The sequence below is a fragment of the Toxorhynchites rutilus genome, chromosome 3 (assembly GCF_029784135.1).
Source record: "Toxorhynchites rutilus septentrionalis strain SRP chromosome 3, ASM2978413v1, whole genome shotgun sequence".
Lineage (NCBI taxonomy): Eukaryota > Metazoa > Arthropoda > Insecta > Diptera > Culicidae > Toxorhynchites > Toxorhynchites rutilus.
In genome coordinates, this window is record NC_073746.1 from 112,144,252 (window position 1) to 112,163,924 (window position 19,673).

A 19,673-nucleotide genomic window follows, 5' to 3' on the forward strand; every position below is an offset into this window, starting at 1 on the left:
TTGGCCTCTACCAAAAACCTCCAAAGAATTAAAATCGTTCCTCGGAACTATAAGTTATTATAGACGATTCATTCCTAAATTCGCCCATATTGCAAAACCCATGACTTCAAAACTCAGAGGTAAAAATAAAATCATCGATATTGATCATGATTACGAGAGAGCATTTGAAGAGCTAAAAACAATCATGACAACAGAAACACTTTTGGCTTACCCTAACTTCGATAATCCGTTTATTCTTACAACGGACGCATCAAATGTTGCCATTGGGGCAGTTCTAGCTCAATTACATGACGGAAAGGAACGGCCTATTGCATACCTATCCAGGACATTGAGCAGAGCTGAAGAAAAATATTCAGCCACGGCGAAAGAGCTTTTGGCCATTTATTTTGCTGCCAAAACCTTTAGACCGTACCTTTATGGTAGAGAGTTCACGATTTATACGGATCACGAACCTCTTACAAAGGAATTAAAGTTAACAGATTCCACGGGAAGAGTTACAAGACAAAGGCTCTACTTGGAACAATTTGATTTTAAAATAATTTATAAGAAGGGCAAGCAAAACGTTGTTGCCGATGGCCTTTCAAGGATTCCACGCACAGAATTGAACCTAAACGAAGAACTATCTAATCAATTTTTCGATAATGACCCGATCTATGGACCAGAGATCATTAATAAATATGCGAACCAACTACTTATTTACAGAGCAGATGATGCTGCAAAGAGTCCATACCTTGCGTGTATGGTTTTTCCAAACCATTTTCGTCATGTATTTCACAAACCTGACTATACGGAAGACGACATAAAAGACATTCTGACAAGACACTTAGATCCGACGAAACTAAATGGTATTTTTGCCGACCTGAATATTGCCCGAATGTGCCAACACATTATCGATACAAATTTTAAAAATATTAAAGTTCATTTAACTAATATCAAACTTCCAGATTTAATTTCAGGTACCGATCAGAACGAATTTATAAGAAAATGTCACAGCTTCAATCATCGTGGATACAAACTAACATACGAGGAAGTACAGAAGTCAGTCTTCTTTCCCCGCATGTTGGCTAAAGTGAAAGAGTTCGTCAAAAACTGCGAATCTTGTAAATTTGCTAAGTATGAACGAAGACCATTCGTTATACCTCATTCTAGACGAATCTACAATGGACCATTCGAAAATGTTTTCATAGATGTCTTTATAAAGGAGACTGAAAAATTTCTTACTGTTGTAGATTCATTCTCAAAATTTGCACAGATTTACAAGATCATGCATGAGACAACAGATGAAATTCAAGAAACACTAATAAAATACTTCAAAACGTTTGGCATTCCCAAATTAATTACTTGTGATCAAGCCACAAGCTTTCGAAATTCAAAATTCAAAGAATTTTTGGAAAATTATGGCATCTCCTTGCATTTTGCCAGCTGCAGTGACAGTAATGGTATCGTGGAACGATTCCACAGTACTTTGCTAGAAATGTACATGGCCAATCAGAAAAAAGTAGAGAATCTAAATTTATACGAAGGTCTTGCCATGATCACAGCGATTTATAACGAAACCAAACATTCGTCAATAAATTTAAAACCGAGAGAAGTTATTTTCGGCACTTGTAGTTCTCTCAATCCAATAGAAATCAACCTATCAAAACAAAAAACATTACAAAACGCAAAGGACTCATTAACGAATCAGGCACACAAACAAAATTCGAAAATACCTTTAGTAACTAAAGAAGAATTCAAACAACTAAACAAACAAAGATTATTGGTGAAAGGCAAAGCTAAGCCCACACCTAGAGGACATAGATACAGACTAATAGACATTACAAATGAGACAGAAAAAACAGTAACCGACCAGGCCGGAATTAAAACACATAAAAAACACATTAAGAAAAACTTTACAGATAACTAAGACACAGACTTTTCTATTACAGACTATGGCTCTGGCTTTGGACAACGACGAATGGCAAAATTTTAGTACACGATTTAGACAAGAGCCCGGTAGCAATCATACATTTAGGAAAAGCTTATGTAAGCAACAATTATTTTAGGATACTGCACCGAGTAGATCTCATTAAATTACAAAACTCTGTTGAAACACTTTTATATCATGCAAAAACAAATATAGATTCAGCTGATTTCCTAAGCGTATTAATTCAAACTAAAGTAACGAAACTAGAACAGACATTTTTGAAATTAAAACCCTCTACTAGAGTTAGAAGATGGGAAAAACTAGGTTCACTTTGGAAGTACATTTCAGGTAGCCCCGATGCAGAAGATTTAAGGATTATAAACTCAACTTCAAATAGTCTGATAAATGCGAATGAAAAGCAAATCAAAATTAATCACATATTCGAAGACAGAATTAATAAATTAACAGAAAAAGTGAATAACGTAACAATAATACTGAATAATACAGCATTGAAAAACGATAAGGATTTCAGATCAGTAGGTTTGCTCTTTTGCTTAGATGAACTCACACAACAATTAGAAGATTTAGAGGAGGCAATAGTTTTGGCTCAACACAACATCCCAAGCAGCAGAATTATCAATGCAGAGGAAATCACGAGAATTCATCATCTTCTGGAAGGAAACAATTTTATAGCAGGAGCCTTGGACTTCGCTAGTGCATACGTGGTTTCATCCAAGGAATCCATTGCCTACATACTGAAGGTACCACGAATCAAGGATGCTGAATATGATCTCAACTTCATCGAACCAGTTATCTTCAATAACTCCCGTATATCCATCTCAACCAACTATTATCTACAAGGTCCGTCATCTTTTGCGCTAAAATCCCTCTGCGAAATGAGTAGAAACGTCTATGTATGCTCAAGTACGCAGCTTGAACCAATAACCGAATGCATTCAACAATTGATGAGAGGTGAATCAGCTACATGCCCAATGGAAAGAACCTACACCAATGGTATTATCAAACGAGTCGATGACTCAAACGTGATTATCAATGACGCGGAAATATCAATAACATCGAACTGCTCATCGAATCATAGAAAACTTAAGGGATCTTTCCTCGTACAGTTTTCAAACTGCACACTTTTTATCAACGACGAAATGTACTCCAACATTAATAAAGAAGTTCAACTGGCATCATTCGTTCCAACAACGGGATTGACGGTAAATTTTACTACGATTACAAACAAATTCCCTATAGAATACTTACAGAAGTTACATCTGGAACAACGTGGTCATATCAAACACATCAATCTAAGGACAGATAACATCCAATGGAAACTCGAACTCTTTGGGTGGACATCGTTTGGATTCGGTTCAACAATAACAATTATTTTCATCGTAGCTCTATCATTTTGGATCTGGAATAGACTCCCATCGAGATCATCAATGTCGCATCTAGAGGAACTTCAAAGTCATCAGAACCCGGAAGAACCATCGGAACCTAACAGACAAACTCGCCCGAAGATCACTATGGTACCGCAAGCATAAATCCAGAAAACAGAAAGCCGAGGACGACTTTCATCCCAGGGGGAAGCCGTCAGGAAAAGCAACAGGCGCATCACGCCACGTTTCGCGCCAATGAACGAGTTGATAGCTAAAACTAATAATCAGCATTTTTAGGCTATAAAAGAGTTAGCGCCATGTGGCTCAACCTCTTTTTCGCGTGTAGATCGGTGCAGTGAGGTTTAAGTATTTGACTTTAAGAAAAGTGAATAATAAAGTGTTTTTTAAAAACTCGTTTGTTCAAAGAACAAACATAACTTGGAGTGCCGAAATCGATCGAAAAATTGCATCAATCCATCATGAAATGACTGAGGAATAAGCGTTTGAAATTGGACAATTATTACGATGTGCTCGATTTTCGATTTTCAATTTGTACCCCAATATGTTCCCGAAAGACGTAATCCTACGTCAAAAAATACTCGCTCCAGCAAATTGTTTAATCCGTTCACTTCTCTCGTTTTGGTTTATATGAATGACAGTTCAATGCGAGAGAGGGAAGGCAACCGCTGCAGTGATTCCATTTCGCTCAGTACCAGTTATCGCGTACTTTTATAGTTCAAACTATAGACAGTCCTTCATGCGGGGGTGAGAGAGTAGCTTTAATCCAGTACTTTTGTAGTACTTTGTGACATTCGGTCCACATCGGGTTCATAACCGCTCGAAAATATATGAAACTGGGATCTAAAATACAGCACAATTACAGATGACTGAGTGTTAACTATTCTATGTAGGGGAAGTCCGGGCAAGACGCACCTGTGAAGCAAAACAGGATGAAACATGTATTTTGATTACATATTTCAACGTTTCTTCACATCCACAACGTAGCCACGTTTGTTTTCTGTGTAATGAGATGAACAATAACGATTACGAGTAGGCAAATCAACAGAAATAACGAAAATTCTAAACGCATTGATATTATAACATTTTCAAATAAGCGAGGTAAGATGCCCATATGCGTGTCCAAAATGCACCACAACAACGGGTCGAAATTGTCAAACGACATCGAAGCGTTTATTGTGGATAACTCTTGATTCGCTGCTTATATCTTCCACTTCTGTTATGTTTCTACCAGTTAGAATCATCAGATGATTACAAATTTTCGAGGCATTTTTGTTATGAAACGCCGAAAACGCCAAAGAATTTTGAATTTCTTTATTTTTGTTTACAAGCGTATTAATATGTGCCGCTGCTCAACAATATATTGATACGTGCCGCTGTTCACAACTGTGTTGCCAGACTTTGGGCCTTTGTATTTATGTGTTTTTATTTTGATTATTTGATGGATTTTAGTGGTCAGAAACATTGAAATAATTTTGTTCGTTCTGGTACAAACATAATACAAGAAAAGATATGTGAAAATGGTTTTTTCCCTTAAGAAATCATCTGCGTATAAAACAATCGCGGAAAACATCAGAGTGTTTTGCTAACACTGAAACTAACTCTTTATTAATCTCCATACTGGAGCGATGTGCCTCATTATGAGATGAATTATAAAATTGTATTTTGATATAAAAAAAAAATTGAATTTTTTTTATTCATACTCAATTTAGAGATCTGGTAACATTTGAGAATGTATTGTAGTTTGCAAAATTTAAAAAAGGTTATTAATACTTTAAAGTCTTATGACAGAAGCGGTCAAAGTTGCATGAAATCATGCAGTTTTCAATCTATTATTATTTTATGAAGATAGACGTGGTTTTTGGTGCTATAATCATTGAATTGTATTTATAATGAAAAAAGGAAGTTAGGGGCTGTCCACATACCACGTGAACAGAAAAAGTACCATTTCAGACACCCCCCTCCCCATCCGTGGATAAGCATGAACATTTTCTATACCCCTCCCCCTGTTGTTCACGTCCCCATTTCTCCATTTCTTGGAAAAAATAATCGTAAAAATAGTTGAATTGCGTCTAAATTTAAGTTTATGTTTGTTGGTTATAAAATTGAATTACTAGTGTGAAATGTTTCCACAATATTTCAACTGCGTGTGAAATCACTCTATGCTGGCATCCGTGCTCTGACAGTTCGCGAAAGAAAACAGTACAAACACACATGCAGTATAGCAAGTTCGCAGTTCAACATCGTTCGTTCGTCTGATTGGCAGCCATCTAGTTTTCGTGATAAAATAAAAAAAAAGCACATTCGTTGAAAAATGAAAGTAGTTTTGTGAACTTTTCTCTCGCGGGTGACGAATACAAAAACGCGAATTTTCCCATCAAGTGCTTCCTAGAGTACAATGAAAAATACGCTGAAGTGAAGATTCATGCAAGCAGCAGGAAAGAAACCCGGAACCAGAGAAGACCATTCGACATTTTGGGCAGTGTGCTAATCACGGTCCCTAATCACGTCACCGATTTCGGCAAAGCGGAAGGACTAGCTAGAGTCCGTGTTGCGTGTGAGCTGTTGGTCGTCCGATGACAGCAGCAGAGTTGGTTCCAGACTCAGAGAGGCCGCACGCAATGAGATTCGTCGCCTGCGCTAGATGTCGGTAAGTCCACTTGTTACCCATCAATGTTTGTTTCTATTCTCTATTCTATGTTTGTACATTATAAACATGTGAACATAATTAATAGAGGCGATTTCTTGTGGCACGTGGCGCCGTCCTGCTGAAACCACATGTCATCCGTATCCATATCTTCAATTTGTGGCAAAAAAAACGGTAACATGCGGCCATAGCGCTCACCATTCACAGTTACCGTCTCTCCGTCCTCATTTTCAAAAAAAAAACGACCCGATGACTCCACCAGACCATAATGCGCACCAAACAGTGACTTTTGGCGGATGCAATGGCCTCTCAACAATCACGTGTGGATTTTCTGAGCCCCATATACGGAAATTTTGGGTGTTCACATAGCCACCGACCTCGGAATGTGCCTCATCGCTGAAGAAAATTTGATGCGAAAATTCAGCATTTTGCTGCTGTTGTTCGTTCACCCAATCGACGTATGCCCGACGCATTCCATGGTCACCACGCTCTAATTTTTGTACCAGTTGGACTTTATATGGATGTAGGTGCAAGTCCAAATGCAAAATTCGCCACAATGATGTGTTTGACAAGCCCAATTGCTGAGCACGCCGTGGAATCGACACATTCGGGTCATCCTCCACACTGGCAGCAACAGCAGCAATATTTTCGGCCGAACGCACATTACGATGATGCACAGGTTTCACAATATCTGCTACGGATCCAGTTTGTTCGAATTTACGCACTACATTAGCGATTGTGTGCTCTGTAGGCCGTCCTTGACGACCAAAATCCGTCCGTAATGCTCGAAAAACATTTGCCGGTTTTTCATCATTTGCATAGTATAATTTAACAAAATTAACACGTTGTGCGATGCTAAAACGATTCATATTGTAAAATGGCAGACATTCAACTAACGATATGACGCTTTGGTTGACAGCTATGTCAAACGGTTGCCAGCGCAGGGCTGTATACTTTCGGAAGCCCGAAATGGAAAACCCTGTATAAAGATAAAAACATGTTGTGTTGTGCTATGCAGATTTGGCGAGTTCAACTCCAACATTACCGATCAAACTAATAGATGTAAGTCAGCGCCTAATAACTGATGCCGTTCACTTAGCTGATCCGCAAATTCATCAGCTTTAATGTTTACCACCAGTTTACTATTGCAAAATCTTTACTCACCAGGGCTTCAATAATAAGTCCACGCGATTCATCTACCAATGATTTTTTCTCAACTTAATAAATATTGGGAAATATTGAATTGTTTGGAATAATCATATTGGGTAATATTGAATTGTTTGGAATAATCATATTGGGTAATATTGAATTGTTTAAAATAATCATGCCGATTTTTAAGAAAAAATCGAAAGGAAAATACTAAGGCATACATTTTCTTTTTTTTTCTATGTGCACCGGTTTGTTTCACAATCTTTCGTCATTCTTCATGCATCAATTCATCATCGCAGAACTTCTTTGTTTTCTCGTCAAAAAACTGTGTCCAATGAGTCGAAATTCTTTTTTTTATCCCATTTGTTCATTTAGGCTCATTAGCATTTTATCGTGTACATGTCACATGTTTTTGTCGAATCTATGAATAGCGCACTACACAGTTGCCATATTAGGTCACCTAATTTAGGTGTAAGAGAATTCCGTTTATACCATTGCATATGGTACAATACACAATAGCCTTTAAGGCGTAAGAGAATTTTATCTATTCTTCCATTGTCCATCTAGACCACCGAACAGCGGAGACAGTTGATATGATCATTGTTGTGTTATTAATAGAACAGCCCGATGTTTCTTGCAGAGCAGAGCAGTTGTAAGGATGAATCGATCTTATTTCGACCGTGGATCGATCTCCATCGCTGATAATTGTTGCGTGGACGTAGTTATTCTGTTACAACACAAATATAATCAATTGAGGACCCTGAGATTTGAACTCACAATCGATCGCTTACTAAGCGAACGCGCAACCAATGTGGCTACGGAGTCCAAATTTTTGACCTTCAATATTTTTATTGGGGGTCTAAATAAGTGATGAACAAAAAATGCAATATATGATGATAGCGGGTATACTATCATACCTAGTCAAACTCTAAAATTTTACGGCGGGCTTTCAAAGAAACATGAGGTTTGGTATTATTCTGGAAGAGGACGCCTTGGCCAATTCTGAACGCTTGTTCTAGATTGACGATTTTGATTCGTTACGAATAGTGCTTGTTGAAATTTATCGATTAGCTGTTTGGTAGAAGCTTATAATGCAGAATTTTTTTCCTATCTCACTAGACACAAAGAATGACTCTCTGCAGGTGAAGATCGGCTTTGGAGATATCTAATAATGGTTCATTTCGCTCACCTCAAAGATTTTTTTTTCGCTCAACATTGTTGTAAAAGATAATACTTTTCTTCGCCTGACACTATTTGCTTCAAACTGCGAGTTTACCTTGCATTTATGAAGCGAGTTGTTGATGAAGATACGATCCATTTAATGTATTCGGTCAAAAGGTGTAGAACTCATACATTGTAGCGTTTCGTAATCAAGTTTCACCAGGTGCTCATGAACATAGATACATAGATAGGAAGACTTCTCTAAAGATAGATCCCCGTGAATGAATTTCTTGTGCGAGTTCTTGAATAACATAAACGAAGCGGTTTTTACATTGAGAGCGCAAACTGAATCGAAACATCGAAAACAATGTCGTATATTTTGGGGGTCTCCGTAGCCACATTGGTTGCGCGTTCGCTTAGTAAGCGATCGATCGTGAGTTCAAAACTCAGGACCCTCATTGACCATCTTTGTGTTGTTACAGAATAGCTACGTCCACGCAACAATCATCAGCGATGGAGATCGATCCACGGTCGCGGAAATAAGATCGATTCATCCATACAACTGCTCTGCTCTGCAAGACACATCGGGCTGCTGTTCTATAAATAACTCAACAATGATCAATCAACTGTCTCCGCTGTCCGGTGGTCCAACTGGATAATGGAAGAACAGAAAGAATACTCTTACGCCTAAATGGCTACTGTGTGAATGTACCATATGATATAGAAGGAATACTGGCGAATGACAACTACTGTGTAATGTGCTAATCATAGATATGATAACCATGTGATATGTACACGATTAAAATTCGGCTCTGTTACATCTAAAATGCTAATGAGCCTTAAATAAATAAATGGGATAAAAAAAATGTCGTATATTTTAATATTACAACAACCCAACATGATTTGGTGGCATCTGAATCCTGCCGATAATAGCGTCCCAATTCTGATCTATAATAATAACGCCAGATTCTTTAAAATCAATGGATCGCTCTCAGTTCATGTGCGATACTCTCTGAATACAAATTTCAGCAAAGAATTTCAACGATGTGAAGAAATAAGGAATTTCCACCGCGCAGTAATATCAGACAGCAGAAAAAAGTATAAATTTTCTTGCAATGCAGAATAGTTTTAATATATTGTTGAATACAGATATATATTTGTTTTCCAAAATATTTATTAGTGTCCACGTGGATATAATCTATACCCCCTCCCCCTCACCGTGGACCAACGTGGTCATTTTCGTAACCCCAACCCCCCCTAAAATTGTCCACGTGGTATGTGGACAGCCCCTTATAAGTACAGAAAAATCAAGCCGATTACCGCGTTTTCCACGATTTTTTCTGATGGTGCGTTCTACCGACACGGTGCGTCTTACCCAAAGTTCCCCTACTGACGTAGTTGTTACCTTAATTTTTGAGAGCACGATCAAGATAAATCCATTCTCGCTTAGGGGGGTGCGTATTACACACTTCTCCAATACGCGCGGATGTTGGCATCTCTTTTTCGTACGATTGCAAATCATCGAAATGCATTGCGTTCACAATAAAATTTGTTTGTTTCCCTTTCTATGCACGAGGTTTAAAACAAAATATTTCTACCATCGCTTGTTTTGGGTCGCATAAAAAAACGCTACATCATTTATTATCAGTTCGAAGGTTCATCGAAATACTATCCCTCGATTCTCGGACATATGCACATACCCAGAACGCAATCACAGTGCTTGTTGCGTGTGTACATGTTTGTTATTATCCGGCTGCAAAATAAATTTAATTTAACTAAACACAGAATGCCGGATTCGATTACCACAAACCAATCGGACATATGCCCGGGCGATTGTTCGGTTCTTGGCTGCTGCGAAAACCGGAACGGGACGGACCACTCTCCCCAGTCACACCTCGCCACAAGGATTCGCACAGTCCTCCGATGCTGGCCATAATGCGCCTCTGCTGTTGCTGCTGCCATCCGTCGCTATCAGCACCACCTTGATGTACGATTATGATCATTCGATGCAGTTGCTGATGTTTTCATTGCCCGTTCCGTCCCCTTTCATTTCATTGCCAGACGATTGAGGATTGTCAAGCTGCAACGACAATTGCGTGCGTTGAAAATGAAACAGACCCCGGGTTTCCGTGGGGACAGAGAGGGTGCCTTCTGGCCCTGCCTGCGGCTCGGCTGGCTGCACGAGCGAAAGAGAAAGGGATCGGAGGATTTAAGACCCTCAGACCCTGGGTAATGTGTGAGCGCGATGTTTGGTTTGTTTTGGTCGGGTAGTTCTTGCTGTTGTTGCTTGTTGGCTCTCGGGGCGAAGGATGGCAAACGCAAAGCGGGAACAAGGATGAAGCGGAGAAGCTAGAAATTGAAGGAACATCTGCTCATGGCGCTTTACCGAACGCGCCTGGTCTTTCTCGGCGCGGAGGTGATTATGCTGCCTGTGCCGTACCGGTCCGGCAGTACGGTTTTGGTAAATATCGAGGACGGTTCAACGGATCGCTCGAATTGCGTTGCGTCGTTGATGATAACGTTTTGTACGACGTGTTGTGTTTGTTGTCCGTTAAGCACGACGGGCTTCAGGACTGTTGATTGGCTGGTGATTACGTTTTCCAGACAATCGTGTACGGAATCGGTAGTGAAGGCGTTATTACGTGTTTTGAGAGAGGGGACGGAAAAGTGTGGGCTTGTGTATTTTGGCGAGCGTTTGCCCAGGCTGGATATTGGGGGGGTGGCAAACCCGTGGAGGATACTGTGATACTGCTTCGCCATGGCATTAGGATTTGGCCGTTAGTCGTGGATTGAACGACTGTTGGATTAAGTGATTCCAATTTAGGATACATTTGTGAATTGTTTAATTTGTGATCATAGTTTGTAGAGTGTATAAAATTGTTCAATAAACGCAGATGAAGAAATTAAGGGAATAACGAAGATGCAAGAATAGTTTAGAAAGCAAAGCACCGTTTTGAGCAAAATTTCCTGCTTCATCCCAGTGTTGTCCAAAAATGAATTCGGTAAGTAAGTTTATGGTGATAAGACCTAAATCTATTAAAAAAAATTGCAAAAATATTTTTGATCGTTATCCTGTAACGAAAACATGTGCGATGCACAACTCTCACAGAGTAGTCAGTTGGGGTTCATGGAAGACTGTCCCCAAAAAAAAAGTGTATAGACACAAGCACAAAATGTAGCAGACAGCGATTTCCATTTCGCCACAAGCAAAGAAGTAGGTAATGCCAATTTGGGCTAGATCTCTCTCTCTCTCTCTCTCTCTCTCTCTCTCTTTATCTCCACAGCATATTTACTGAAGCGCCTTTGTCTGGATATACATACATAAGTTGTTTCGCGATGCGGATTCTGCATAATGAATCCCTCCGATACCAATTTTTTCCTGAATGAAGTTGCGGGATTTGAGGAATAAGAGCTTTCTTTGCCGTTATCTCTCCGTGTTTCGGTAGGATTTGTGCAGATCATCTGGAGCATATTGTTCTCAGCGGCATTCGTCGTCTTGTGCGGTGGCTCAAATAGTTTGTTCTACACTTTATGGATAGTTTGTACCTGTTTGCATTTCATTTGCATTCTTCGTTTGTTTTGATGGTGTCGGATTCTACCTGTCGTGAAAGTAATCGGGTTCTGAGCGTAGGATATGCAAAATCCTTTTTCTTCCAATAACGGTTAATACTTTTTTTTACCGATTGAACGATTTCTTCAGTGGTGTTTGGATTGGATTTGTGTAGGAAACTTAACCCTAATCAAATTGCCCAGGAAAAAAATAATTTGGTTTGTGTCATAATTTTTTAAAGCTATATGAATCGGAGTTAAAAAATAATCTCTGTTTTTTTTGCCAAGCGCTAGATTTTTTTCACTGTACCGGGTTTTTGTTAAATCATCAAAAACAATAAACATCTTGGAATGATTTACAAAAATTGGTCGTTCGAAGACATTGCTTGAACCCTGTGAGATACCCCTGCATCGATTGGGTAAGCCTTAGCCCTCTGGCTGATTCGGGAACAACCGTGGAATTGGTCAATAATTGAGAATGGTTTTAGAGCCTCCTTTTTTACGATGGCTCATAAAGTATGTTTCCGTAGATTATGACGGCGTTTGAACATCCAGCCACGCGCAATTCTATCTCTGGATCTTCGTACGCCGGATCGTTTGTCCTTATTTTGTACAGGCAATATTCAACCACTTGAAGTTCTCTGGACAGATCTCTAGTTGGAGCTTCTCTCAGTTTGACTTCGTTTGACAATTTTAGTTAACTGCTGGTCCGTGTGTTGGATTAGTGACGAAACAATTGAAGGTGAGAATCAAAATGAATTTCAGATGACTTCGATCAAGTCCTTATCTGAAAATAGCTGATTCGGACCATGCAACTGTCAATGAAAACTAGTTGCTTCCAATTCCAACTTTCTGATTCTTTATTTTACTCCAGAATACAGCGCGGTCTCGATTATATACAGTTTCTGTTTTCTTTTCACTGTATATAATCGAGTCAAAAAAAATGTTTTTTTCGTTTTTTTGAATATAAAAGAGGAATTTGATTTTTGATTCATCCTTAATCCTTAATGTCAGAAAGCATCTTTCTCACATGAAAAAAACAAATTTATCCAGATTCTCTCAGGAGGTAGACGATCATATTTGATGAAAAAAATACTTCTAAACATATGTTCGAATTTCAACCATGACAGAGTTATAGAACTTTTTTTTTTGTTTTCGGACTTTGTTGCCTCCAACTGGCTCTACATTACAAAGTACGCAACGGAAATCGGCCGTTGGCAGCACCATCAGATAGCAGCGAAACGTTGTGGGTGTAAACACATGGGTCTTTTAAACAACTTTGCATACTTGAAATATTCAAAAAAGAATAAGACTAATTTTTTAAAAGGGCCAAACATTTTTTCTTGATTTTTTTACAAAAAAAAGTATGACTCAAAAGCTATAACATCTAAAAAATTCGGGCCAGAAAAAAAATTTTAAGAATTGAAATTCATTTTTCTCAAAAACGATTTTTTTAATTCTCCAAAAATTATGCGAATAGTCCTTTCCAACAAGTCATCCATACATCGGAAGATGGGCACTTCTACCGGGAAAAAGTTTCTCTAACAACAACTTTTTCATGTTTTTTTTTGAAAAAATTGCAACCAATCCTAATTTTGTTTAAAGTCAAGTTAGTAATATAGTGTATTTGACAAAGTTTTAGATCTCATTAAAATATGAACTTTCGTCGAAGACGTTAACTTTCTATCTTTTATAGTTTTTGGAATATAGCGCATTTCGGTATGGAGACCCCTGAAAAAAATAATGTTTTACTCGTTATATTTATGTGTGTGAAATCGCGCGTTTGACATGTTTCTGAATAGAAAAAAGTTAGCAGAGCATGTAAATCGCGATAATTTATACATACAAATGTCACGAATTTGAGAATAATAGTAATTTTTCAAAAAAAAAAAACATGAAAAAGTTGGTGTTCGACAAACTTTTTCCCTGTAACAGTTCCCAAAGAATTTTAAAAAAATATGTTTTCGAGAAAAGTGAATTTTAGTTTTCAAAATATTTTTTTTCAATGAATGTTTTTCCCAACATTTTACTTGATATTTTCTAATGAAAACATGAATAATTTCTTACATTCCATTCTTTGACTAAAATTTTGTAGGTCTGAAATTTTTGAAAAATACATTGGAAAAAAATATTTTGAAAATTAAAATTCATTTTTCTCGAAAACATGTTTTTTTAAAATTCTAATAAAATAGATATGATTAGACCATACAATTTCCAACAAGTCATTCATGCATCAGAAGATGGTCACTTTTACAGGGAAAAAGTTATTTGAACATCAACTTTTTCATGTTTTTCTTTGAAAAATTACTATAATGTTCAATTCGTAACATTTGTATGTATGAAGTATTGCGATTTACATTCTCTGCTAACTTCTTTCTATCCAGAAACATGTTAAACGCTAGAATTTACACACAAAAATGTAACAAGTAAAACATTTTTTTTTCAGGGGTCTCCATACCAAAATACCCTATATTCCAGAAACTATAAAAGACTATAAAAGAAAGTTGACTTGACTTTATACAAAATTAGAATTGGTTGTAATTTTTTCAATGAGAACATGAAAAATTCGTTGTTAGAAATTTTTTTTCCCTGTAAAAGTTCCCATCTTCCGATGTATGTACGATGTACGACTTGTTGGAAATTGTAAGGGCTATTCAAATAATTTTTTGAGAATTTAAAAAAAAACGTTTTTGAAAAAAAGGATATAAATTTTTAATATAATTTTATTTTTAGCGAAACTTTTTTTAAAAAAAACTTTCGCTGTCTTCTTTTGTTTGCAGGAATGCAAAAGAATTCCCCGCAAAAACGACTTTTCTAGAACGAAATTTTCCATTTTTGGAGTGATGGGAAAAATGTTGTTTTGACTTTGAGGATTCAATACGCACTGATACTTAAAGCCTCAACCCTTTTTATTTATAATAAAGTTGTGTTCAGTGTTGATTTTCAGTCCAAATCTCTCTGCTTCGTGCTTAAGTCTGGTGCAATGTTCAGCTACCGTCTCAAATGTTCTGCCGACAATGTCTTCGCCATCAGCGAAGCAGGAGAATTGACTGAATCTATTGAGAATCGTACCACGCAAGTTAAACGCCGCTCGTCTCGTAACACTCTCTAGTGCAATGTTGAACAAAAAGCAAGAGAGACCTTGTCGAAGCCCCCTGTGGGACTCGAATGAATCAGATGATCCCGATATTTGCACACAGCACTTTATTCTATCCATCGTAGCCTCACCCAGTCTTGTCAGCTTCACTGAAAAGTTGTTTTCGTCCATGATTCTCCATAGCACTTTTAGTGTTAGGCGTCATGCACAAATTACGCAACGCTAAAAATGAGATTTTTGGACCCCTTCCCCCCTATGTAACAAAAAGTAACGCAAGACAAACTCCTCTCCCCCTTATGTTACGTAACGCTAATTTTTACACAAAGTTAAAGTCGTTCGTTCAACATGAAAAAATTAGATATCTACCCAGATCGGAAACAAATGTTCCTACCTATGTTCCTTATATACAAGTAGTGACATCGGAAGAACTTTCGACAAGTTCATAGAATTTTGAACAAACATAGACGAAAAATTAATGCTGACACCAGTTGGGATTGGTGGGTGCTTGCAACCCCGTTTGATTTACACTACTCCTTGGTTCAATGTAGCAGTTCATGTAGTTACATTTCACTACTTAGAAAAAGCTCTGGGATGTCCTTAGGTGACAAGCAAACCACTCGGCTTAATATCGTACTGATTCCGCTTCATCGATTATGGAGTTAGCGAACTAAACATATTCTGCTTTGAGGGAATATCTGTCGATCGCTAGATTATTCCACACATCAGCTAACGATTTCATTGCATACCTAAAATGTTCCGTTTCCAGTTGAGATCCCATTGAACCTACTAACTCCCGGGAAAGAGGAATCATCCGACGTTCAACGATTGAAAGCACTGCGTCCTGGAGCATTTGTAGTAACGCATATTGGATCAAGATTCAATTGATTGATGGTAAATCGAAAAAATCTATGACCGTTGTAAAATGGGCTCTCGTCTGGTCCTCCATCCACATTATTTATGATTACTGGCTTGATTATTCCTTGAAGCTGAATAATCTCGAATTCAGGCAGCTTGCTCACCCTTTCAATCGAGCCCATGAGAAAATGCGTTCAAAGAACAGTGCCTTCCTGACCGAATTGCAACGTACATTGGACCACTCCCTGTAATTGAACTGCTTCAGCATGACCAAGGTGCCTTAGCATCCTGCGATAACAGACGGAATAAGTTTTTATTTAGCAGCCATGACAAAATGAAGATCTGTGTTTCTGGTCTTAAAAATCTTTTCTTTACTAAATTCGTAAATACCTTCATTATGATATATTTCAAGTACATATAAAAATGTAATGGTAGTAATGAATTAAAAGGTATAATAATAAGGCTAAACTAGACAACTGTCAACGCATGAGAAGGGCACTTAAAGCTACTATATAGCTAATGCTAAGGATATGGACAGGACATAACCATTCTAACCAAATTAATCGGGTATGTGTTTATTTGAATATCTATTCATTATTCAAATTTAGTCGTTCAACCAGATGGTCCTAAAAGTTTGTTTAGTTCTCGCCCAGTTCAGTAGCTTCTATTTCTACATCTTCAACAGCCACGTAGATATCTAAATTTCCAAAGACTGGTCCTGCAACATCAGATTTGATGTATATTACTCAAGAAAGTAAGATAATGTGTTCTGGTGTCCGATTATATCTGAGTGAATTCAGATGTTTCAGTTTCAGCTTGTTCAATTCAGCAATCAATAGCAAAACGTAGTTAAAAAAATAGTAAAATCGTTTTTCGGTCGTAGTTGAATCTCTCTAGGTTATGTTCAACTACGGATTCCAGTGAAAGCGGGCAAATTCTGCATTTTCAATTATTCGAGCTTCAATATTTCCTGAACTGATTTAATCCCTTCTTTTCGCTTTGAGCTGTTCATTTTCAGTTCATTTGAAAAAAAAAACTTTCAAAGGACATGAATTGTCAAGGCAGTATGAGTGCACTTTTGGAATTTACATTCTCTGTGTTGTTATAACGCTATATGAATAAAATAGGTGAGATGAGAAAAAATATTATTAACCTCAAGTCATTATTGCAACATTATTTTAAAAAATCTGTAAATTCTGTATGAAACACAAAAAAAATCTATATCTACAGAATCTGTAGAAATACAAATAGGTAACCCTGTTCGAGATGCATCTATCGGTGCTTGCCTACTGGCCGCTGTTAAACCCTTTGAATCACGTGCTTTATCATCTTGGCTCAGGAAACACACCTCATTCGGTTTCAGAATCGAAGCTAGCTGCTCAAGCATATAGGGCCCCGTGAATTTATTTAGGAATAAAAATGAAATTTTGTTACGTAACGATCACTGCTTCTGCGGGAGACTTGACCGTAGTATTCCTAAAAAAGGGTAATATCTAAACAAAAGCAATGTAAAAAGCAATGAAACAGATTACTTTAACATATGAAATAGAAATGATGTTTTTACATGGAACTGTAGAGAAAATTGACATGAACGCAAATTTTGATGTTCTTTTTTTAAATTATCCCTTCTCCAACAACTGATCTGTTCTTTTACCTTATATCAAAAAATAATGAATTTTCGTGATTTTTTTTCGGATGTTAGGAACAAATGAAGTGTTCGGGTGTTTTGATTATGGTTTAAGATATATTTGAAGATGGGTTTTCCATTTTATGAGTGCACTAATAATGATTATCACGCTGTTGACAGCTGACAGCTAGACTGCAGTGCACCTATGGCCGAGTGGTTAGCGTCTCACATTATCATGCCGGGTGTTCGGGTTCGACTCCAGTCCTGGCCGGGGGATTTTTCGTCAAAGAAATTTCCTTCGACTTGCACTGTGGTCATGCTTATTCTAGAGCTTGCCCCTCGGAATACATTCAAGGCATGTTATTCGGCTTAAGAAATCTCAACTAAGTATTAATAAATGACGCTAGTTAATGCATACGTTGAGTCGGCAAAAGTTCCATAGGGAACGTTAACGCCATTCAAGAAGAACAAAAGTTGTTGACAGCTGGATGCGTAGACATTGTCTGAAAATCGGTACCTCACTGGTGGTATCGGTTCTGAAGCAACGGGGTATCGCAGAACGAATTCCAGCGAATATTTTGAAACTTTAGGAAAATACCTAAAGCGTTTTCGAAAAATCGAAAAATTGCCACAATGGCGACCATTTTTGTTAAAAATTAAAATCGCTGTAAAAATCGAAAAAATGAGATATAAAAACCGCTAAGTAATGCTTTAGATAATTAATTTTTAGATGCTGATAAAAAATTACAATCTAATCGGTCGAGTAGACCCTGAGATATCGATACCACCAGTTGAAAAACATGGCTTTGCAAAAATCGCGATCTAAAACTGGTACCGCAATACTATATCCTTTGAGGTGATCTCAAACTTCCCAACGAAATCAAATATCGAAAAATCATTTTAGGACAACATTTCTGAGGGCAAAAGCTTTCCAAAAAATGCAAAAACAAAATCGATTTTTGCGACTTTCCAGACCGGGGTCCCCCATTAACCACCGTCATATTATATAGAGTGTTTTTCCAAAGGGATAGATCTTTAAATTGCTGTAAAGCTGAACGACATTAATTTCCATGAATTTGGCTTCATTTGAGAAACACTTGGTTTTGATTACCGAATTTTCGACCACTTCTGCAACCGGGATAATGTGGCGAATGTTGACGTTAATCATCTGCGGCTTATCGGTGTAGACCCAGAGTCTTCACGCAAAGAGTTCCTCAAACTGGATCATGGTTTTCGCGATAAAAAAAAACAATTCGTAAAAATTGTTTGTTCACGGTAAAATTGAAAATCTGCCATCTGCCAGCTGCCTAAATTGCACATTCAACAAAAAGTGTTTCTAACTTAAAAAACTATACGAATATAATATTAGGATATAAAAAAAAACTAAAATACTAAACTAAATTAAGCACCCCAAAAAAAAATTAATATACGGCTATAAAACTTGGTTTTTTGTCTGGATCTGAAATCTGAACCTAGAAATGGAAACTTCATCTATAATCTTTGAATTTTGAAGCAGGAATCCAGAAACTCATTCCAAGCGTTAATTTTGAGCATGTAAACGATATGAAGCATCCGTTTGGATATGTTAGAATATAAACAAAATAGTGTTCAATCTCAATAATCGGTTCACAACCACAATCAGTGATCGGCAGCAATTCGACAACCTAACGTTCAGTCGTCGTCGAATCGAATGTCATCGATTTCTCCCAGTTTCACGGTAAACTGCGTCGTTGATCACTATGACTTTTACTTCCATTATTCTGTGTGGTGTCAATCCTCCGATCCGCGGGAAATCCGTTCCGTTCAATTATTCATGGGAAACATTTCACTTGCGGTGTGGGGAATGGTTGCAGCCTGCGCACACACGCAACAACTTTCGATAGATTGTTATAATTGAATGAAGTCCATATCGAATGTGTGCACACAAGCACGAAAATTATGTGCATATTTTGGTTTGATTTTTTGATTTGTTTCGTTTAACCGCCGTTTGAGAGGAACAAATAGTAAAATGTTTAAAGTCATTAGTCAATATCTATGCTCAATATTGTTTGGTCGAGACGAAACCGAAGTGGAGATGTTCTGCAAATATTCACTTCGAATCACCTTCATTTTTTTATACTGGTATATTTGGAATGATAGGTAATCTACAACTGCACATTCTCTTTTCCATCTGAAATTGTTGTTGAGGAATTTATTCATAATTTTTTCACCACTTTGCAAGCCACGGTTTCGGATGGTTGTTTCTTCCTTTTCATAATTTGATTATCCCGTGGGATTTT

At 37.6% G+C, this 19,673-nt stretch overlaps 1 protein-coding gene across 2 annotated transcripts in view; it reads left to right on the forward strand.

Annotated features, from left to right (window-relative positions):
- LOC129775692 (uncharacterized) overlaps positions 1-19,673 on the forward strand; it is a 166,644-nt gene that overhangs the window by 117,096 nt on the left and 29,875 nt on the right. The window contains exon 1 of one of the 2 annotated variants that reach the window (XM_055780707.1): positions 10,702-11,268. The exons of the other annotated variant lie outside the window; for it this stretch is intronic. Coding sequence (XP_055636682.1) covers positions 11,260-11,268 — 9 coding nt within the window. The 5' untranslated portion in view covers positions 10,702-11,259. Of the gene's footprint in view, positions 1-10,701; positions 11,269-19,673 lie in introns of those variants that run through there. 2 annotated transcript variants of the gene reach the window in all.